At 39.8% G+C, this 24,005-nt stretch overlaps 1 protein-coding gene across 1 annotated transcript in view; it reads left to right on the forward strand.

Moving 5' to 3' along the window:
* STMN2 (stathmin 2) overlaps window positions 1-21,838 on the forward strand; it is a 52,239-nt gene extending 30,401 nt beyond the window's left edge. The window contains exons 4-5 of the mRNA XM_032316444.1: window positions 10,715-10,906; window positions 20,472-21,838. Of these exons, the coding sequence (XP_032172335.1) occupies window positions 10,715-10,906; window positions 20,472-20,531 (252 nt within the window). The 3' untranslated portion in view covers window positions 20,532-21,838. The remainder of the gene's footprint in view (window positions 1-10,714; window positions 10,907-20,471) is intronic.
* The last annotated feature ends 2,167 nt before the right edge of the window (window positions 21,839-24,005 follow it).

A 24,005-nucleotide genomic window follows, 5' to 3' on the forward strand; every position in this document is an offset into this window, starting at 1 on the left:
TGCCTTAGTCCACGGTGCATATCCAGGAAAGCATAAACTTGGGAAACTTAGCTTCACAGTTTGGAGGTGAGGAGGGATATACGAGTGGTGATTACTCCTCTCAGGGTCCGTGTCCCATCCCCAGTGTGGTGCATGGCTTTCCCTGAAACTATAGACCACCAGATCCTCCCCCTAAAATATCTCTGCCCAGATGCTGCTCACCCCAGGATAAGGGCCCCAAGCTTGCCTCTGTCCTCAAGGCCTCACTTCCTGCCTTTGAAGTTGGTCCTTCCAAGATCAGGACCCTCTAAATCTATCAGTGTCCTCCTCTCCTTAGTTCTAAGCCTTGATGGCCTTTTCTTCTCTCTTTTCCATTGGCCCCTGTTTGTATTAAAGCACTTTTCTTTTGCCCAATCTCTAATTGTTCACAATTAGATGAAAGCCAAGAAGCCAAGGGTATTAAAAATGGGGGGGGGGGCACTCAGAAATCCCAAAGACTCTACACATAAAGATAGAAGTTACATCTGAATATGCCTGTACCAATCAAGTGATTGTTAAAGTCCATCCCACCAAAATGCTCTTGACCAACCCAGATGGAATTATTTTTAGGTAATTCATGCCTCCATTGTATTTTTCACTGACTTTATCATAATATATTTTTAGAAGCATGTAGTCACTAAGAATATGCTCCATGCCCTGTCTTACTTAAGTGGAAACTCTGCATTTACAATAATTTTTTATTTTATTAATATATTTCCTATAAAAAGTTAGCCAATACATTCAACACCTATTGGTTGGATAGTTACAAAGAAAACAAAGATAGTCTTTCTCACTGAATTCTCTAACAGTCAACATGACACAAAGCCAAATATGTGTATGTGCATATATGTGTGTATATAATACATGTGTACATATATGCACACATATATATACAACATATGTAATATCAGATAATGAGAACTTATCTCCTAACTTGCTGCCAACAGATACAAGTTACTAACTACAACAGTGATGTTGTGTTACATTCTAGGCAGATCAAGTTCTCTTACAGGTAAAGGGCAATGGGTATGGGTCCTACGTTGTCCTGAAGAGATGCTGAGACTTGATTCGAATAGAAGGTCAGTGACTGAGCTGAGATTGAAACTTGAGATGAAAATACAGCATCATGGTTCAGAATGTTGCTGGTGTTTCCAGGCCATGTATTTAATTTGAAGGATACTGTTAAAAGGAAAGAAAAACACAGAGATTATCAAAATTGACTTGGTAGCCTCATAAAACTCCTGAGTTAGCTAATTACTAATTATTTCTGGTAAAATTCCTACACCCTGACAATGATAAATTATCAACAATTACACCTTTATACAAGTGAATTTAACTAGAAATTGAACTAGAAATTGGCCTTAAAATGTTTTTTAAGATATTTATAAATATAATCATCCGGCATTGTGACACCAGGAAAAATTTTTGAAAGCCTTTAAAATCAGTATTCCTTCACATGTCTGGTATTACTTGCTACAATTTTCAAGGCAAAAATCATTATATAGATTATGTCCTGGTAGTAGAGTTTTAATTAGAAGAGAATATAACTAATTAACAGAAAGTACCAACTTAAAAAATCATTAATTGATTTTATTCTATTGGCTTGTGCCAACTTAATTAGTGCTCGTTAGAAGAATTGTTAATTCTCCTCAAAGAGCCTCTAGCTAGTGGATATATGTCAGTGATTACCTTAGTGAAAACATGCATATAACCAAAACTCAATTCAACTAGCTAAAACACAAAGTGGGCATGTGACTAAAATGTCTAGAAATGGTTACAGCTTCAAAAACAAGCTGGATCCAGACGAAGCAATGTGGTCAGATAAACCTTTTTATACCTATCATCAATCTCCTCCTGCCTCTCATTGATTTCAAGACCAAAAGAGTTTCCTTTCCAACAGTTGCTCCCAACTTATTTTCCTCACAAATTAGACACTCGAGCAGAAAGAGCATTTTTCCTTCCCACGAAAGTACTGGGATTGATCCTCAGTGTACTGTCCTGGGGTCACACCCTGAACCCTGAGCCCATCCTTGGGGTTGAGAGGATGCGGTACTTTGATTGGCTAGCTTGGATCACATGACCTTCAGAGGCTGGGAGGTCAGATTCCTGCAGAGAAATGCGGAGGAGTAGAGCCCTAAAAGGAAATTGAGGTGTTGTTATCCAAAGAAGGGGAAATGGAATTTCGACAAGCAAAATGACAGATAGCCACAATTTTCATCTTTAAAAGCTTAGCTTTAGTATAACAATTGCAGTGACTATTTAGCTCCTACACTAATCAACTCGTAATTCTCCTAGCCCTTTCAGCATGAAAAAAGCGATCTCTGCAGCTACACAGAACAGTGCTGTCCAGCAAAAATATAATGTGAGGCACATATGTATTTTAAATTTTTCTAACAGTCACATTTTAAGGAGTAAAAAGTAACATGAAACAGCCCTGCGCAGCGAGTAGCTATTCAGTTGGACAGCACAGATAAAAATGAGACCAGAAAAATCTTAGTGAACCATGGAGGAATTTTAGGCCTAACTGTTTCTAATTGGTACCAGATAATTGTTCAGTTTCAACTTTATTAATTTTTTACATATTTTCTAAGAATTACATTGAAATATAAACTCGGAAAGTTAAAAAGAAACTGCCATGCTGTGATTTCAATCTTTACGTAATCAGAACCAACCCAGGGGAAGTTTAGGACCTACTGGAAGTAACAGGATCTTCTAAATCTCACACTTTCTTCTTTGGCTCCGTGGGCTCTGCATTTACTTGTCAAGTCCTCACTGTGGGGAGGGAGCTTCTCTGGGCCCAATTTTCACCTGCTGGTCTCTCTCCTGGTGTTCACATTTATTCATTTATTTATTTATTTATTTAGCGCTTTGCACAATTAGTAAGCATATGTTTATCTGCATATATATTTATTTAGCCCTAATATCCCTGCTGTTAAATTATACACTCCATGAAGGCATGGATTCTGTCTTTTGTTATTAGTCCCTAGAAAGAATTAGTACTGCAAATATTTTTAAATGACTAAGGAAATGATAATTTTTAGAACCAAATGTTAAAGTGACAATTTATCACTTGTTTTGACTTTTTATTTTGTCTTCACATCCTAAAACAAAATTATAATTACTACTTTTCCAAAGGATATCTTCTGAAAGTGCACTAAATAAATTATACAATCCAAAGGCTTCTTAGTCTGGGAAAAATCACTCAATCAACAGATATTTTAAGAACCTACTATTTGACAGGCACTGTTCTAGCTATTAGAGATGCCTCATCAACCTTATTCCAATTGGGAAGAAATAGCTAATAACTAAATACAGCAGGGCAAAGGTAATTGATAGTGCTGGAGTGGAAGGCGTTATTCATATGGGGTGACCAAAAATGGCCTCTTAAATATGAGAACATTGCAGGGGGAGGAAGCATGAAAGAAAGGAGTAAGCTTTACAGCTCTTCTCTGGGGATCGAACACTTGAAGTTAAGAGATTAGCAAGTGTAAAGGCCCTGAGATGAGAGTGCGCTAGCACAGTTTAAGTACACAGAGCTTCGTGTGACTGAAGCAGAAAGAACAAGGAAGGGCCAGCAGGAATTGGGGTCAGAAGGTAGCATTTTAATGACTTAGACTTCAATTGAAATGGGAGATCATTGAGGAAAATAAAAACATTTCACTATTTGATGTGAATCACAGCATCTCTTTAGAAAAATATCTACTAAAAAAAATACTGGCTGACTAGAAACATAAATAGTGTTAGATAGAGAAGACATGAAAGTGTTCTAGACTAAGAGAATCATTCCAGAACTAAGGATACACAGAGGTAAAAATGCATAATGTATGTTTTCAGGGCAGCGGGTAGACCAGCGAACTAGTGGAGTTGGGTAGGGAGATGGAGAGTAATGAGGTGAGATTGTGGAGGGCCTTGAAGCACCCAGATTAGATGTTCAAACTCTATTACGGAAGACATAAAAAAACACCAAAGGCTTTCAAAAGTAAACACATGTCCAACCTAGTCCAGTGGTCAGCCACATTTTGCTCTGGGTCTATTTCTGTTCTCACAGTTACAAGTTTTTACAGATTCTGCCTATCAAACATGTTATTAATAGTAGTATGAAATTAACATAATAGTATTAATAAATTAATATAATAGTATTAATAAATTTGTTTTGCCATGGTTATAAGCAAAAAAAATCTATAACTGCTAATTAATATTTTTGATTATCATTAAAAGTATTTTCTCACTAAATTGACTTAATTCTAACTCAATGAGAGTATAAAAATAGACAAAGAAAAAGGTGAAATATGATTTCTGATAAGGTTTCTAAAAGATAATAAAAGCTTATGAACCCCTTTCCCCTCCACTGGTATCATCAAAAGGCCTGCTTCTGAGAGTTTAGGGACCACATCTGGGAACCAGTGACCTAGGCTATGTTGCAGAGGCCTTCTGGATTTATAACTGGAGGGCTGCAATGCAGTCATCTCCACGTGGGCTCAAACTCACTTCACAGTAAATGTTCTGGCAGTGTCCCCAATTCCTCATACCATCTGCTGACACTATTGCAGCACCGACCATCTGGTTACTAGGTTGGACAGTCCTCCCTTAGGCTCCTTTGAACCAGAATTAATCCCCATTGATTGGTTCACAGAAGAAATCTGTTACACAAGAAATAAGTCTTTTTCCTGCTTTTCCTCCTCTCTTTGATTATCTGTGGGAATCAGCATTCGCCTCCGTAAGACCAAATTATCTCATGAGGTCAGCTTGAAGCTCATATTTTGAAATCAAAGTTTCCATACTTACAACTGACCCCCATGGGTGAAACTCTTCAGTCATCCATCCGTTCAGCCAGCCAGCCAGCCGTTTATTCATTCAACAAACGTTTAGCAAGAAACAGCAGAGCTAAGCTAACCCAAAGTCCCAATTGGCCCAGGACAACTCCAGCTTAATCCTGCTTTTTCTATATCATTATTATCATTTCAATTTTACAAGTACCCCAGTTTGGACATAAATTATATGGTCTATATGGTCATCATAAGCTGATCATAGTGTTTAAGAGCATCTTTAAAAGCACAGTGGGAGAAAACATATGTTTAAGACAATACCTGTGATCAAAGTCTGGTTCTACCACATAATAGCTGTATGACCTTGGACAAGTCCTTAACCTATGTCTTATTTTACCCATCTGTAAAGTGAGCCTAGTAATGGGACCTCTGTCATGGAGTTAATGTGAGAACCAGAAGACCTGTCCTACATGAAGACACTTGACAAGCCCTGTGAGACAAAGAGCTATTAGTATGCAAAAACACATCTGGTTCCTGCCCATTTAGTCCAGCAAACTCACAATTTTTTAAATTTTATTTTGTTTAAATTCAATTAAGCATATAGTGTATTATTCATTTCAGAGGTAGCATTCAGGGATTTATCAGTTGCATATAACACTCAGTGCTCATTACATCGAGTGCCCTCCTTAATGCCCATCCCCCAGGTCCCCCATCCCCACCCTGCTCCCCTCCAGCAACCCTCAGTTTGTTTCCTATACCTAAAAGTCTCCTATGGTTTGTCTCCCTCTCTGATTTTGAAAATTCACAATTTTATAAAGAAAAGAAGTGTCTTATCAACAAAGATACTGAAATGTTACTGTACATTTCATAAATACTTCACATATTATAAAATATTATTTATCAAGTTACAAAGGAGGAGAAACAGTTTGATAGGTGACACCTATATAAATAGGTCTGCACAGCTACCAGTGGCCTGAAAAAAATTAGCATTAGGGAAAAATGATGAAAATTTAAGAATTCTAATGACATGGGTAAAATCTCAACCTAAAATAGATTGAATTAAAAAGAGCACTACTCAGACCAGTTCAGTGAGATACCCACACTGACAATATTATCACCAATCAACTCCAAAGTCCCTGAATCTCTGAAAGAAAGATACATTGCTTATTTTTAAGAAAATGGAATAAAGTGGACCATTGGTCACCAAACTTGATAGACTTACCTTTTCTGTTTGTTGGCATCTCCTAGATGGCAATTAAAGTTGCATCCAGGAAAAGAGGGGGTGGTTTGTACAGCAGTGGATTATGAGCTAAAGTGCTAGATTATCTGTAATTCAACATTCAGAAAGCATCTTCTCCTTGGTGAATGTGACCCTTGGTCCACAGAACCCTCTTGTGTGTGGTCCCCTCGGGGAAGACCAGCCCTACCCCCGGTAGTTCTTTTCCTAGTTCATCACAGTAAAATCAGTACAGGCTTTAGTCTAAGAGCTCATTCTAAAGGTCTTTAGATTTTAATCATTTTAAAATTTTTATTACACCTCTCACTCCAACACAAAGTGAATATGGCACCCTTTTGTTTTACACAATTATATTCAATTTTTATATCTTAACAAGACATTATTATGCTCCAGCTGGGTTACTAATGTTTTTTCATTGTTAATAGTAAAGCCAATAATTGGAGACGCATCCTCCAACCCAGCACTGTGAAGACACCGAGATACTAGGAGATCCAGTATCTGATAGAAGGTTCTAGTTAGTGACAAGTAATGTATTCAAAGGATGAAGGGGGACAATAAAATAAAGGGCTAGAAGTGTGTTCACTTCTGAAATAAGTGGAACACTAATACTATCTAAAATATAGTCTTAAATCTCTTATGTGTACATAAAATAAAGTGAGTTTTATATACCACTTAACTCAAATTTATCTTCCATTTCATTTGTATAGTAATTAAATTCATACTCAGTAATACAAGGAATGGTAATGAACCTCTTTAGAAAATGTTGAAGTGTTCCTAAATGTACAATAACTCCTCTCTCTGTCTCATTATTTTTCCCTTCACGTAGTCTCATGTAATCATTGCAGTGATACTTAGTTCAGTGTGAGGAGGTTGATGCCTAGAAAAGGTGTTCACCAATTCTGTGCCTCCATTATTACAGTAGCAAGGTGGAGAAAGTTCCCTGATCTCCCAGAATGTCATGTTGGATGTCTCGGTTCTATAAATAGTTTGCCTTGACATTTGCATTGTATCAGCTGATGATTATCATGCCCTAATTTTCCATTTCATTGTGTCCGTGATCTTCTATATTAAGTACATGCTCTTCAGAGATGGTCCTCCATGGTCAGACCTTTTCCCTTAAACAATTTTTTTTTAACAACTTTCAACAAATCCTACCTTTCAAGCCTCCCAGTAGGGGCTCTTTCTGCTAATCTGCCCAAGCAAGGAATAAAATTAAAAAACACCTCTTCCACCTTGCAGTGAGAACGTTGTATCTGCCAAAATGAAGGGACACTTTTCCACTTTTGTCTAACACATATTTTTATTCTACATCCTTACACACACCTTGTATTTTAAGGCAGTTTTTTAAACCACATCCTTTTTTCTCACTGATGGAAATATTAGAACCATAACCGGTTTTCTTCCGGGCTGTGAGGCTGTGACTGAGAGGTTAAGGTGTATTTTTTTTAAGATTTTATTTATTTATTTGACAGGCAGAGATCACAAGTAGGCAGAGAGGCAGGCAGAGAGAGGGGGGGAAGCAGGCTCCCCACCAAGCAGAGAGCCTGATGCAGGGCTTGATGCGGGGCTTGATCCCAGGACCCTAGGATCATGACCTGAGCTGAAGGCAGAGGGTTTAACCCACTGAGCCACCCAGGTGCCCCTATCTTTTTTTTTTTTTTTTAAGATTTATTTGTTTATTTATTTGAGAGACAGAAAGAGAGAGCATGAGCAGGAGGGGAAGAGGGAAAAGGAAACAGAATCTCACGCAGACTCCCCTCTGAGCATGGAGCCCAATGAGGGGCTTCATCCCACCACCCTGAGATCTCCACCTGAAGGGAAACCAAGGGTTGAAGGCGTAACTAACTGAGCCATCCAGGCACCCTTGGGAGATGAAGGTGTATATATGAATGAATCAGTTTCTCCCCAAGAATAAATTCAGAGAAGTTGTAGGCAGAGATATCTGGGTGCTAGGCTGCAAAAATAAGAAAAAGGAATATGACTGTCACAGCAATGGAATTATGGAAACCTTAGGAACTGAGGTAAAGACCCCAAGACTATTGGCTCTATGGAAGAATGTGTTTGAGAGTTAAGTATTTGTGAGGAGAAACCAAAATGGGGCCCCGTCATAAATATTTTCTCAGTGTGGAATTCTTTCCATAATCAACTTCATGTCATATATTTCTTTGATGGACCTGAGCTTTATATATTTGAAACACAGGTAATCATTAGGTCCTAAAAATGGATTAGTTGAGACGATCGCAAATATGACCTTTCCTCTGTAGAAGGAAAGGCACGACAGGAAGGAACAGCCTTGAAGTGGCCTGGCCCAGTTTGGCCAGGCTTCTTTGTTTAGCAGCGGCCTCACATGAGAACGCTCCAGACTTCCTTCTGTTTCTGTTTCACCTCATTAATTGTGCTAAAGAAATACACTTGACAGTGATGCTGGGTAGTCTCATTTAGTCCCAGCGGCTGCCAAAGGAGTAATACATTAACTGAGGCAGCTCGAACGGAGCCAAATGCTCCACCCAGTGAGGCAATAGGCCTCTCTCCGTCACTGATGATGGGGCCTGTGGGAGTGTTTGTTCACACAGACCAAACGTCCCCCGCCAAGGAAGTCATTTGAAAAGACACATGCTGCCATATTGCCCTGTGAGTCCCTAGGGCTTCCCTTCTGGATTCTGTTCCCCTGCTGTCTCCTGACTGTCTTTAGGCCTTTCAAAAAAGAAAACTAAGAGTGCAAATATAAACTGTAAGTTAGAACCCAATTTTAGAAGAGCCACAGTAAATTTGAGCACCTGAAAGTGAAAAGTTCCTCAGTTGCCCCTTGATACCCATCCATGATAACTCTCTCTATGAGCAGATAACCGTGGAGAACAGCAGGCACATGGCCCCTTGCCCTGCAGTCCATCAGAGAGAAACTGTATAACTGTGTACACACACACACACACACACACACACATACACACATCTGTAATCAGTGTGTCCCTGTCCCAGTTCAGTAGTCCTAGCAGCAATAAAGAAGCAAAATCCGTGTAGGATGCTTTACCAATAGTCCCACCTAGAGGCAGGAGCATGCATCAGCTAGAAAATATTTTTTCATGTTTTTTCCCAAAAAGCTCCATTTGATTTTGAATTTATTCTGTGTTAACATTTTCTCATTATTTTTCTTACTGGTTTTTTTGTTAGCTATAACAAAGCAAGACTGATGAGTCTAAAAGGAGACATGGGGCTAGTTTCCAAAATGTTCTAATCTCCAGTGAGTCATTAGACCTGTTCCTGATGAACTTGAGAGCAAACACGTCAGCAAAGAGTCTTTAAGGCTGCCTGATGTTACCATTCCTGTAGAATTGTATCTGAGGAGAAGCTTCTTCCCCTGTCAAACTTCACAGTGTTCACGTACCAAGATCTCTCCCGTAAGACCCCATGACCACTGCTAGTTAAAATGGTTTCCCATTAATGCTTCTAATAGTAATCAATATTTGACAAGCCATGAGATATTTTTTTGATCTGTCATTGTTTAGGTGTTCACATTTACAATTACTCCTATGAAGCTTTCCCTCAGAGCGCCGGCCAGTCCTAAGGCATTCCCCAGGAACAATGAGTGTGCAGTAATTTAGTCTTAAACCTGGATAGCTCTGCACTGAGTAAGACTTCTTTCCGCTGCATATTATGGAGGAAAAAGTCAAGTTAAATAGCACATCTGGGTCACCAATGCAGCCCTGACATCAAAGACCATGCCAGAGCATTTTCCAGAAGGTATTCTGTGAATAGTGTGCATTAGAATCACCAGGGAAGTTTATCAAAAATATAGATTCCTGGGTCTCAAGAAAGAACCACAGAGTCAGAATTTGGGAAGGGAGGTGGCTACCAAGCCTCTGCATTTTCATCAAGCACCTCAGTGATTGCTAACCTCACTGCACAGAGTCATACAGCCCCCTGATGCTGCAGGAGAAATGAGGACGCAAAATGTGGGGATGCTGGGTGGGTGCTGGGTGGGGTGTGTCTGGCTTTGATGTTTCTGCTCTGACATAAGTAACCACAGGGTTTCAAAGATTGCCCAGGTGACCTCAGCATGTTCAAGAGGAGGCCAGAATAAGGGCTTTCTATTTTCTTTGGCCAAGTGGACATTAATTTTGTGCTGTTCACAAGTCTCCAAAGAGAATTTGGCTAATGAAAACAAAATAAGCAGGTTGTGGGACAAGTGGGGTGGGGTAGGTGGGGCGTGGAATAAAATGAGAAAATGAATTTGGGGATTTGATTGGCTAGAGTTGAAAGCTTACTGCGGGACTCAGCCTATAGCTGGTGAAAAAATGGGGCAGGGAAAAGACTAGAACTTGCCCTAATCTTCCCATATTTTCCTTAGGCTTCAATGGACGCTGCATTCCAGTGATTAACTGCAGCATCCCGGTTGCATAAATGCTTAGCAGCAACTTATTCTAAAAAAAAAAAAAAACTCCTCAGTCGGGGTTAAATGCTTCTTCTAAGATAGTGCCTCCAAAAAACTCACAGCTGAAATTTCAGCTGACCACATCTCCCAGCTAACCACATTCTACAGAAAACTCTACGCTGTGCAGATGAGTACTGAATGGCAACCATGCTCAAGGCTAGAAGTGGAGTTCATTTGAAAAGAACACTCTCGAATTAGGAGGCCATTGTTTCCCCAGGTTTGTGTGTGGGTGACTCTTAGATGAGTATGTTTTTTTTTCCACAGTCTCAGGAGGCCCAGGTGCTGAAGCAATTGGCAGAGAAGAGGGAACATGAGCGAGAAGTCCTCCAGAAGGCTTTGGAGGAGAACAACAACTTCAGCAAAATGGCGGAGGAAAAGCTGATCCTGAAAATGGAACAAATTAAAGAAAACCGTGAGGCTAATCTAGCTGCTATTATTGAACGTCTGCAGGAAAAGGTAATCCAACGAAGTTCTGGGCATAAGCATGCGTTGCTATGCAACACAGCAGGGTGAGCTCTCAGATGTCCAGGCACCAGAGACTTAGTCAAAACCTGCTTCAAGTGCACAGACAGCCAACAGTTTGGGTAGGTTCTCCCATTGTAGCATTGATGTCATGGGCACTGCAACATGGCAGAAGAATGGGAATCCAACATTAAAGCTAGAACTGTGTCTGGTTTTTTTTTTTTTTAAAGCAGTGAATGAATTCAGGGAGGCTGATCCATGTTTTCAAGTATAGCAAAGAGTTCTGTACAAATTTGAAGAACAATCCCTTAGAAAAATATTAAATTGGAAATATGAAGTAGACCATTCAAATATATATTAATAAGTAATAATAATATATAATAAAATAACACATTCAATATTTATTTCAATTCAATATTTATTTAATTTATTTAATTAAAACATGATGCTAAATATATAAATAATAATTTGGAAAAATACATTTGTAGGAAAAGGGCAGAATATCTATGAAAAGAAGCAGGAAGCCCAAACTCTCCATGTAGGAAAATCTACATGTGAAACTGGAGTATAATAACATTGCTTGAAACCAAAGCAAAGGGAAGCTAGTAAGGGATGTTCATTTCCCCAAGTTCTGATATCCTGGTGTCTTCTCACCAGCCCTTCAGTCAGGATGAGCAGTGCTGGAGAGCCTCTGGAAAGTGTTCTGTCTTTCCCTTTTGTGGGCTCCACTGCTATCTACCCACCACCACCACCCAGAAAAATTTCCTTTGAAAATGTGGAGTATAGCTATAAATGGTTAGGCTTTGTCCATCTCCAGAAATTGGATGAAACATTGAGAAATACGACTTTTGAGAAACAATTCCTAAGTCCTTTTCTGAGCAGTTGCCCCCTGCACCAGTACTGAGTACAATGACATGTCGCCACTGGAGAGAGAAGTAAGACTGCCCCGTCATCAGAGCATTAGGAGTCTCGACAACAAGAGTTGTGCTCCTGTTTTCTGAGTTTTTCTTAGGAAGACTCATGTCTTCAATTAGAGTTGGCCCATCTCATCTAAGGATCAGGCAAGCCCGTGCTGATGTTCTCATCTATTCTGATAACTCTGTTTTTGCTCCCATTCTCTGATTACACCTATCAGGCCAGAATCAAAGAAAATAAGGCATAAAGCCTGAAAATGGATACATTTAACTCCATAGAGAGTTTGGTGGACATCTGTGCTCTTGAGGAACTTTTGAAAGCATTGCTGGGGAAGTGTGTGTGGGCTCTGATACAGCAGTGGGACACTGAGGCTCTCTGAAGTGTGTAGAGGAAGTACTAGGTGACTTGGGTGGGAACGGAGAGCCACTGAATGCCTTAGTCAGAACTTTAAAGTTAAAATTTAAATTTACTTATATAAGCTGGTGTTTCCCCACTCTCAGAACAATGTCATTGTACTTCATCTAAGTGCATCAGGTCAGAATTTGAAGATGGCCCTTCAACTCTCTGTGTGTTACACATGGTGGTACCATAGCCAGTGCTTTGCTGAGATGCAGGAGGGCAAAGTTCCATTGGGTAAAATTTATGCCCCTCACTTTGAACCATTGGGTCTTCCTCCATTTGCCCTCAGTTCACATTGTTTCTGCACAATTAAGGAGATTCTTGCTGGTACCATGGACAGTAGAAGACCACCATGTATTCTCTTCTAAATAATTATAGCTCAACCATCTCCTATCCTAGGCCCAAAATAAAATAAATCACATGGAGTTGCTAGGAATGGGGCACACTGGTCATATTCTAGTATTTTCCATTAAACCTTAGTATCCAGTGCAAGATTTATATCATCAACAACCAGGACCATGATTGTTTTTGAAATGACACACATACAAGTAGATAGCATGTCCCTCTTGATTGACATTATAAAATGGCACATGAAATTTGCATGTTTTAACTAGTATTTCCAGAAGTGTTGGATTTTAATAGGCAATTTCTTTTTCTCTGTGCGTTTCTCTTCACTCATTCCCTGCCCAGGACCTTGCACTCTTCCCCATTCTCACCCAGATTTAGTCTCTACCCCCTTTCAGACACACAGATGCATACAGACATGCAGTTTGTCCTGGAAATAATCAACCTGTGGACAGCTTAACATTCCTTACATCAAGCTGCAGAATCTCCAGGGGTAGAACCTATTTTTTTTTAATCCTCTGGATGACTCCAATATTCAGTCAGGTTTGATAACTAGGGGTTGTAGCCTATTCTGATTTAAATCTCAGCTGACAATATTCTTTTTTTTTTTTTAAGATTTTATTTATTTATTTAACAGGGAGAGAGAGACAGTGAAGAGAGAGAGACAGTGAGAGAGGGAACATAAGCAGGGGGAGCTGAGCAGGGAGCCCAATCCTGGGCTCAGTCCCAGGACCCTGGACCAAAGGCAGACGCTTAAGGACTGAGCCACCCAGACTTCCTCAGCTGACAATATTCTATCCCATGCTGAATGATACAATGCAGATCATTTTTAAGACCACATTTCCCCTGGTATTTCACAATCACAGAGACATTTTTCGAATCTAATGAGATCTTTGGCCAGTGTTACCCAAGTTCTATTATCTTTTCCCTGAAGTGGAGAGATTTCTTAGGTAATACCAAATTTACTTCCTTTTGATGTATTTTAAATATGTGTTCTCTTTCTTAAAATAATACAAAGTAAGTTTTTTTTATTAATACCAGTATCTAGCCTTCTGTTTGAATGAAGTTACTGCAATGAGATTAAAATTACAAAGAGAATCAGTAATAAGAATCATGTTGAAAATGCATGAAAGTGCTAACATACATAAGTTATTCTAGAATCTGATACTTCAATAGATGTTTACCACTGAAAATGAAACCTATTAGTGAGCCATTCAGTGAGTATTGATCGAGTACTGACCATGTGCTTAGGAACCTGGAAGGGAACGTAGTATCAAAAAGCATTAACTAATCATCTTTCTCCCTGTGCAGACAATATAAAACCCAGCAATAAATGACCTAGCAACAAAAATTAGAGAATAAGTCAACGTATCATAATGGACCAATATAAATACTAAATAAAAAACACTGGGAAAATGTTAATAAAAATAAATCCACATCGAGGCTAACACACTAAATTCCCACCATTTGACAGGCCTCACTGACCCTATCCATTAACCAGGAGACATGATACAATTCCATGTGAGTTCTTGCCAGCACTCTGCCCCACCCCCCACCACCCTCCCCCACACCCCTCAAGTAAGAGAACAGAGCATCCGAGCAGAGCATGTCTTCGTGTGGTATTCGTTGCTTCTTTGGTGTCATTTACTGATAAATTTCACAGACTTCTTGGAGACCCAGCCATACTAGACTCAAGATCTTTAGCTAGAACTGAAAGCCTAAAGCAAAAGCCATCTCAGTTGAACTTTAGAATCTCTGAAGTGCTCTTTAAGCAAAGAGATTTTTATATAATTGTCTGGGATGGGACCCAGAGATCAGCATTACTTTTAAAATTTGCCAGTAGGTGCTAATATTTAGCAGGAGTTGAGAGCTACTGAGCTAAAGACTTCTTTTTTTTTTTTTAAAGATTTTATTTATTTTATTTGACAGAGAGAGAGATCACAAGTAGGCAGAGAGGCAGGCAGAGAGAGAGAGAGGGAAGCAGGCTCCCTGCTGAGCAGAGAGCCCGATGCAGGGCTTGATCCCAGGACACTGAGATCATGACCTGAGCCGAAGGCAGCGGCTTAATCCACTGAGCCACCCAGGCGCCCCGAGACTTCTTAAATATGCTTTGTTAGGTTTTCATTATATTTAAAGATTATAAAATAAGATTATAAAATATAAAATTATATTTAAAGATTTTTTTTAATTTATTTATTTGACAGAGATCACAAGTATGCAGAGAGGCAGGCAGAGAGAGAGAGAGGAGCTGAGAGTCCCCGCTGAGCAGAGAGTCCAATGCGGGGCTCAATCCCAGGACCCTGGGATCATGACCTGAGCCGAAGGCAGAGGCTTTCACGCACTGAGCCACCCAGGCGCCCCCATAAATTATATTTAAATATTTTTTACCTTTGTTCCACAAAACTGTTCTTTTTTCTTTCAGATAAGAATGTGACACTTTTTTTTTAATTTCTGTTTTCATAACACCTCATCTCAACACTCCAGCTTATTATATAGAAAAGAATCATATGTGGAGAAAGGTGTGGAAAAAAGAATGCCTAGGCCACAAAGACCTACACTAGGCTGATCTGTTTATGTCACTCAGATCGAAATTATACATACCCAATAGTCTTCAAATTGAGTGACATAAATTGTCATATCTAGGACTCAAAACTGTAGTCTCTGGGTTAATTGACACTCTGGTGTGGGGCGCCTGGGTGGCTCAGTGGGTTAAATAAAGCCTCTGCCTTTGGCTCAGGTCATGATTTCAGGGTCCTGGGATCAAGCCCCCCATCGGGCTCTCTGCTCAACAGGGAGCCTGCTTCCTCCTCTCTCTCTGCCTGCCTCAACGCCTACTTGTGATCTCTGTCTGTCAAATAAATAAATAAAATCTTTAAGAAAAAAAAAAATTGACACTCTGGTGAAGTTTCAAATGTTCTTATTCTTGGAATAGTGTAATAGAAAGAGAGACAGAGAGAAAAGCACCGGTTCCTGCCGCACGGAAAGGATTAAAGAGACACTTTCTTCCTCACCTAACATGTCCTTCCTCCCCTAACGCTGGACAGTATCCTGCAGAAAATTCACCAGCTGCCCCTTCAGGAGCCCTGAAGAGCAACAGCTCTCTCCTCAGACCCGAACAGGATCTGTAGTGGGTAATTTTGAAAAATCAGTTAAAGCAGGTCTAATCATTTTAACAATAATACATACATTCATTAAACACAGAACTTTAACATCAAACATTTAAATGTATAGCCAGTTACCAATCTTTTGATATAGACCAAGACCTTTGTGAGAAATGGATCGGTTAATAGGGGTGCCATGTCCTTTTTTTCTCCCATTTTCCACCTATATCCTATCAGCCATGTTTTATAGTTTTAATTTCTTTAAAATTGGGTGAGAACTTCTGTATAATAATATGGATACATAGGATCTTTACAACTTTTCTTTTTTACAGTTTCCCCTCGCTTTTACAGTTGATCCACTATCTGATCATAATTCCCTTTCCTGAGTATTTCCAAAGCTTTCCCTCCACCCTCACAATTTTCTATTACTATAATATTTAACTGAATCATATAATGAAATTCTCAACTAGCTGGTCGAAAAGGCTGGAAATATCACTGACTGCAAGCAAGCTATATAGCTCAACCAGTGAGAGGAAGAGTATGTGGAGATAATAGAGAAGAGGCTCCCAGCCTCACAAACAACCCAACATTTAGGAGGTTCTAAGATAATGGGGGGAATGGAGAATGTTGGTTAACCTAGCAGGTCAATTGAGAGGACTTCCGCTGAATCTTGTTGAATTCTCCACTTAACTCAAAGGTGTCACATCCTCTTGCTTTGATAACACAACGCCACCCTTCACTAGCCCCTGCCAAGACAGCTCAGATCATAATATTGTGACAAGAGACCAAAGGAGCTTTCCATGGTGTTCAGGGGTGAGAGAAGCAAAAAAACACAGACGACCTTGACAGCTACTTTACCTAGCCAACCACAAAGGATAGCACTTGGGAAATAAGGGACATTGTCTTACTATAGTTGATAAATTTCACCTCTAACAATATAGAAAAGTTGAACTGAAAACATCATAGCCATTATTTCAGTGACAATCACATCACATAACGTGATATAACTTAAAATAATAAAAATATTTTGAGAGAATGTTATATAACTTTAAATCAAGATTTCAGCCATTATTAGTTTTCATCTATTGTCAAGTTTTATTCTTCTCATCTGACTTTGTTTTTTGGGGGGGGGGTCATTCTCATTCATAAGTGCCATTTATGAAACTATTTACTGTTGAACATGTCTGATGAAAGACTAATGAAAGGAAAAGAGGAGTTAAACCCAGCCATTACTGACTGGTTCCTGTAGACCAACCATTTTGAGTGTACTATTGCACGTAATCCAAACAACAACCCTGAAAGGAGATCTTGTTACCGTGCCCTAGAGAGATTACACCATTTAGTCAAGATCACAAAGCTAAGTAGACCACAGAGTCTAGATTTGAACCCACGTCTTTTTGATTCCCAGTGTCTGTACTAAGCTAAAGCAGCAATTCTTTGTCAATCATCAAACACTGCTCAGTAAGAAAGCTGGGCAGTACCATTGGGAGTTTATACTCAGTGACCACTGTCATCTTGATATAAATGAAAACATGCCTTCCGGGCACTCACAGCTCACTCTTGATCCCTCTTTTATTTTACAAGTGCCTGTTCTTTTGTCAAAAGAATTCTTGATGACACCAATTGACCTCTTGGGGCATTTAAATAGATTCACCTAACACTATTTCATAGATGGAACTGATAGTCTAGGTCATCTAATTCAAATCCCTGGTTTGTATTTGATAGCTAGTGAGGAAAAGGAGACATTAAAACGTAAAGGGAAAAAAGAAGGAAGACCTCAAAGAAATCTCTAATCACATATTCTTAAGGAATCAGAATTTTTCCTAATTTTTCCTTTCATACATGCTTGTATATCAAAAGAGAATAGTTGCATACAATGCTAAAAGATGATGTATTACACCTCCCTTATATTGACAGGAGGAAGGAGGGAGATTGCAGAGAACTTGGTAAATGTAGATCTGCTTCAGTCTGTCTTGCCAAGTGTCTGATAGCACCCGCCAAATAGTAGAAGCTCAATAATGAGATGCATCTTATCAAAGAATAGCCTTGACTTTTGAGGAGCTATCTCAGAGCATCACAACTATGTCAGTAACCTCTGACAATTAGAGTTTACTGATTAAAAAAAAAAAAAAGACTGTTGAAAAACTCCCACATGTCTGCCCTTTGATTCTCCCACATTCTTTTTTTTTTTTAATATTTTATTTATTTATTTGACAAACAGATGTCACAAGTAGACAGAGAGGTAGGCAGGGGAGGGGGGGCGGGGAGAAGCAGGCTCCCTGCTGAGCAGAGAGCTCGATGTGGGGCTCAATCCCAGGACCCTGAGATCATGACCTGAGCCGAAGGCAGAGGCTTAAACCACTGAGCCACCCAGGAGCCCCTCTCCCACATTCTAATAGGAAGTGGAAGTACAATTTCATGGATATCTCTTTGGTGATTTGAATAGAAAGTTTTCAAATAATGTATTTAGTAAAATACCTGAAAACAGACAATATTTTTCCTAGAAACTCAGAATTTATTTAATTTCCCTTTTTTAATGTTTATCTCCAGCTCACAGATCTAGTTGTTCTTTCCTATAGCAAAACCTGTTTCCTTACAACTAATTTTGAGTTTCATAAGAAGTGCGCTCCAGAGTAGCCCAGTAATATTAATTATAATGCTCCCTGTTAGAAATTTGAATTTGTATCAACCCTTATGCTTGGGTGTCTGCTATTTTGCTCCAGTATACTGATGGTCTGGACTTTTTCTCAATTTTTATCAGAGCTCAGCTCTAATTAGCTTCTTTCTGCCTGAGAAAGGTTTTGCTTATCTTTTTCCTTGTAATGGCAGGAAAAAGGAAGGAAGGAAGAGCCAGTCTTATTCCTGCCCCTTCCTCTGTGACATTTCTGGATGGGACAGAGGTGACTTCCCTAAAAATGCATTTTTCCCCTTCTCCTCATAGCTCTTCAGCAAACACAAAAAGCTTATTTAAACCAATTAAATAAAATTGTGTTTCAACTCTCTAGAGTCAACTTCCTGTTTACTCCAGTTCTTTCTTTAAAGGAAGTGTCAGATGTTATATGCCTTTTTGTCCCAGCACCTACATTTGAAAAGACACATTTTTCCTCACAACTATTAAATTTTTTTCCTTCTGCTAACAGTGAGTTTGTACAGCAGTGGTTAACAGAGTGGGCTGTAGAGACAGGCTTCCTGAGGTGGAGTCCCAGCTCTGCCGCTTGTTAGTTCTGTGGTCCTGGACAAATGAGGTAGGCTTTCCGTGCCTCAGTTTCTTCATCTGTTAAGTGGGAACCAGAATGACATTTCTATCATGGGATTGTTGTGAGGAAGAAAGGGAACTTAACAGATAAAAATCGGTATTTATGCAGAACTGATTCCATATTAAGTTCTAATAAATGCTCAGTATTATAAAGAACACAGCAGAGACTCCTTGAGATTACTGGAGTTTAATGGTAAGATTTACTTTATAGCTGGTCCAGGTCTTTGCCCCTGAACTAAGGGAATCCATAGAGCCACAAGAAACTTCTGGAACTGCAGGGAAAAAATAGGAATATAAATAATATTCTAATTAGAAAAAGAAGTAATACTAGTAACCATTAGCATTTTAAAATTTCAATTCAACAAGCAATTATTTAGTACCTATGATATGCAAGACAAGGGGATTATAGTCATTTGGTACAGAACCATGTACTGAAAAATACCTGATCCATTCCTCTCAGTTCCCTCCACAGTAAGCTCAGTTCCCAAACCAAACTTAGCACCTCAGTCCCTCACATAAATAAACATCCACCAATTACAGGCTGAACGTAGAACACTCTGCTATGCCCAGCAAAGTATAGCATAACTTATATAGTGAGAAAATATAGTCCTGGCCCTCAATGAGCTTATATATAAGCAACTACTTATATATGGTAACTATATATATGGTGAGAAAATACAGTCCTGGCCCTCAATGAGCTTATATATAAGCAACTACTTAACACAGAAGACAAGCACAGAAATGCCCATAGTACAGGTTAAAACAAAATGGCTGCCACATATAAGCAAACAGTTATGCAGGTGTTCAAAAGGAAGGTAAGATTAATTTTATTTTGTGGTCTCCTGAAAATCTTCATGGAAGAAAACATGACTGCTACAGGCTTTAAAGAGTAGGTTTAAGATCCTGACCAAATAGAGATGGAAGACTAGGAATCTCAAGCATTAAAAATTCATGAAAAGACAACTCCATTATACAAAAGCCTCAGGTTCACGTGGAAAGGAGAAGAATGGAGGGCAAGGCTGGAAAGGTGATTCGGACAAGCTTTGAAAGGCCCTGACAAACAGGGTAAGCATTTAGGAAGCGTACAAAAAGTTTTGCAACTAATCCTCTCAAAGTATCCACCGGCAATTATAAAGCCCTTCATATATATTTGGGAAGTGGGGGGGGGGGGGGACACCATTAAAAATGACAGGGTAAACAACAATGTGATGCTTTATTGCTATTTTCTGAATCTAGGACAGTAGTTGGCATATTCAAAATTCTCTTAATCATAGACCTTCTGATCATGATTTTGATTCAAATATGGCATGAAGGTCTTTTTAGTCTCCATAAGTCTTATACGGTTTTCCCTAACGTGACACTTCCTGGGTCTCCTGTGGTCATTTATCATGAAATGAGAAAATTTCCTAAAGATAGACACCAAACAACTGGGTGACGTCCAGTGAGATGCAGACTGTGGAAAGGAGTAGGCAGTCCTTCCTGGTTCTCTGTGGAGCAGACAGCCGGGCTCTGTGACGTTGCTTCTCCCTTTGGTGTTTTCCAGGAGAGGCATGCTGCCGAGGTGCGCAGGAACAAGGAGCTGCAGGTTGAACTTTCTGGCTGAAGCGATGGAGGGATGGCACGCCCCACCGTTAGTAAATCCCCCTGCCTATATTATAATGGATCATGCGATATCAGTATGGGAAATGTATGACATGGTTTAAAAAGAACTCATTATAAAAAACAAAAAACAGAATCAAAAATTAAAAAAAAAAAATTCAATGCGGTCTCTTTGCAGAATGTTTTGCTTGATGTTTAAAAAATACCTTGGATCTTATTTTGTAAATACTTACATTTTTGTTAAAAAATACAAGTATTGCATTATGCAAGTTATTTCATAATCTTACATGTCCTGTAACAGGCTTTTGATGTTGTGTCTTTCCACTCAAATGAATTTGCTAGGTCTGTTCTTTTTGAAGCCCTCATGTTGAACTCCATTCCCTGCCCTTTTCACACCAACAGAAAAATGAGGTCAGTAGACAGTCCATGGTGCTAGAAACCCACCATTGCCTAATGACCTAGACGGCTTTGTAATATCTGAACTTGACTAAGACCATGCCTAGGTTACAGGTATTAATTACAATTCCACGCAAACCTCCACATTTGTTCACTCATAATCTACTAACTGCCTAGAAACTACAAAACCAGGCTAAGAAAAAACAAACACACACCAATCATAGCATTTACTTCGGCTTCTCCTGGATTATGTGCTACAAATGTGCTTTGGCTTTAGAAAGGGATGGATGAGAAGACAGATCTGAGATCAGTCTGGGTAGAAGCAAAAAGTCGAACCTTTTAAAACTGCTGAACACAGATCCAAATCCCAGTGGTTCAAGCAGCCACGAATTCGCTCTTCATGAAGTGGGCTTAATTCTCTAGTTTAAGTTCTTTTGATGGAATGAATTACTTAATGTGTCAGGTGGCTTATTTGTGGATGCCATGATTGATGATGTCATTTTAAGCTCTTACCTATAGTACAAGTACATGATGCTACTGAATATTTTTCCACTTGGAAACTGTGAGCTGGTTGTTGCATTAAAACACACATACGAACAAGGTCAAAAACACTGCGGACTTTCACTCAAGCTGGTCTTTCTTCCCCAGTGTGAGGCAATCCTGCCTGTTAAAATAAAAAGAAACTCCATCTGTGAGGGCTGGTACAGCTAAGGGGGCTAGGCAGGGCATTTGTGCCAACTAAGAATCACCAGACACCACCATAAGTACCTATCGCAGTTTTGAAGTCGTTTCTCCCCCAAATCCCAACTCCTGAAGGTTGCTGCCTGCATATTTACTCTTCATTAGTGCTATTTTCCTGTGTCATTGTGAGCAAGCTGTGATTAATAAAGAATTGGAGTTCTGTGAACTAATAAAGGTTCGGTCTGGTCTCTTGCCCCTTTACATATCTGACCCCAGAGTTCAGATTTCCAAAGAGTAGCCACGGGATTAGACAATCTCCAAAGCCAAGAGACAATAATTAGTGTTTGAAGGAAACCAATGCCCTGCTGATTCACTTCCCTTCTGGGGCAGCAGGTGGCCTCTCTCTTCTCTCTCCCTCTGACAGGCCAGCCCGGCAGGGGAGGTCTTCAATCTGTTCCCCTTAAAAAAAAACATTCAGGGCTGAAGGAGATAACCTTAGGTTCAGATTGATCATTCTGAGAAAGAGACCCCCTTGCAAAGCATTTGGGAGGTTCCTGGCACACCTTGCATTCTCCCATGTGGCCCCAGACCCCCTTCGCCAGCCTGTGAGATGTGATTTCCCTGCCATGCTGCTGAATTTTGCACTGCCAGGAAGCACACGGCACACATGGACACAGCGGGGTCCTGTCAGTGACCCAGATGGATCCTCCAGGACCAAATGAACCACATCCAGGTTTAGCAGAACATCATAAATAATTGAAACCACACAGACTTATGAATAAGTGAACTGGGCTATCATCCATAGAAGCACTAACAAGCCAAGTGTCGGGGACAGGCCACCTGGTCCCTGCCTTGACTAGCCTCTGTTTGCAGGACTCTAATGCTGCAACCCTCAAGACGCATGCTTACAAACATGGGTGCCATTATCTTCCTTTGGGAAATCTATTGCAGCTTCTGATTAGCATGAAGTGATCTGTATTTTCATACTGATTTTTATGTAACTTGGTTCATAACTTTTTTATATAACGTTATTTGAAGGGCTCCCCTAGGGCTGGACCCTGTGATTAAGCCCTGAAAACACGAAAATGAGTGACCACAAGAAGCTCACAGTTTACGTGCTTATTTTTGGCTCAGAACTAGCAAGTAAGATATTTTGGTCTGTCTTTTCAGCATACTGAGGGGAAACATAGCTTCTGTGAAGTTTTCTGAAATATTAGAATTAGCCGACAAACCCCTCACACTACTGGAAATGCTGACCATTCCAACTGCCCCATCCCAAAGGTAAAGAGACTAAGGCACAGAGAGGCAGAGAAGTTTAAGTGATTTTGCTCCACGTCACAAGGCCCACTTAATGGGATTTCTCTCCTTATTAGTAGCTCATCAACAGACCATCCTCAAATCTTTCCACAACATTGAGGATACATTATGTCTTTGAGGCTCCCCTAGACAACTGGTTCCCAAATTTTGGCATGCTTCAGAGTCATTTGGAGGGCTTGATAAAAACAGATTGTTGAGCTCCAACCCCAGAATTTCTGATTCCCGAGGTCTGTGTGGAAACCTGAGAATGTGCATTTCTATCATGTTTCCAAGTGGTACTAGTGCCTTTTGTCTGCAACCTCACTGGAGAGACCCCACCACAAAATCGATTTGGTATAGATGCGTGGACTCTGGGCGATGGCCACAGTGGTGATACTGTTTCAGTCAGGGCATGTTCCACTGAGGTGGGGCGTGAAAAGAAACTCCATCTTTCTCAAAAAAGTAGAAGCAGAACCCAAAGGAATCCAAGAAGAAGAAAAAATGACAAACTACATCTTGCAGGTTAATAAAACACCAGAAAGAAAGCATCTAAGAGACAGTTGAGGTCAAGGAACCAATAGTCTTGCGTCTCTTGTCATTTAAAACATCTAAGATGCTCCTCACCCTTTAAGAGTTGAACTACATGCTCTTTGCAGGGATGATGTCATTTTGTGAATTATCCAGGTCCATTAGTCTTACTCCACTTATAATTTTTTTTTTTTACAGAGTCTGTTTTCCTCAGGACTATGTTTAAATTGTATATATGACTGAAATGCACTCTGAAGAAAATTCATGTAATCTCATTGGTTTAAAGATTTACCCTCCTCTCTTGTTTCTTCTGTACTGAAAAATACATGGCACAACTGAGGGTTGACAAATGCTGTTTTCTCTGGAGGCAAACACCGGCCTTTACAACACTTCTGAGGAGAAAACTAGGCAAAAACATATGGATAGTGACCCACCATCCCTATCCCACTGAGGGAAAAGATGAGAAGGAGGAAACATGCACCCTGACATTAGCAACCAAATCAATCACCTTGTGTGTTCCCAGCCCTGAACAAGCATATCTTTGAGTTCTAATCAGGCAATTTACTGAAAATTCCTA

This window comes from Mustela erminea, chromosome 16, assembly GCF_009829155.1.
Source record: "Mustela erminea isolate mMusErm1 chromosome 16, mMusErm1.Pri, whole genome shotgun sequence".
Taxonomy (NCBI): domain Eukaryota; kingdom Metazoa; phylum Chordata; class Mammalia; order Carnivora; family Mustelidae; genus Mustela; species Mustela erminea.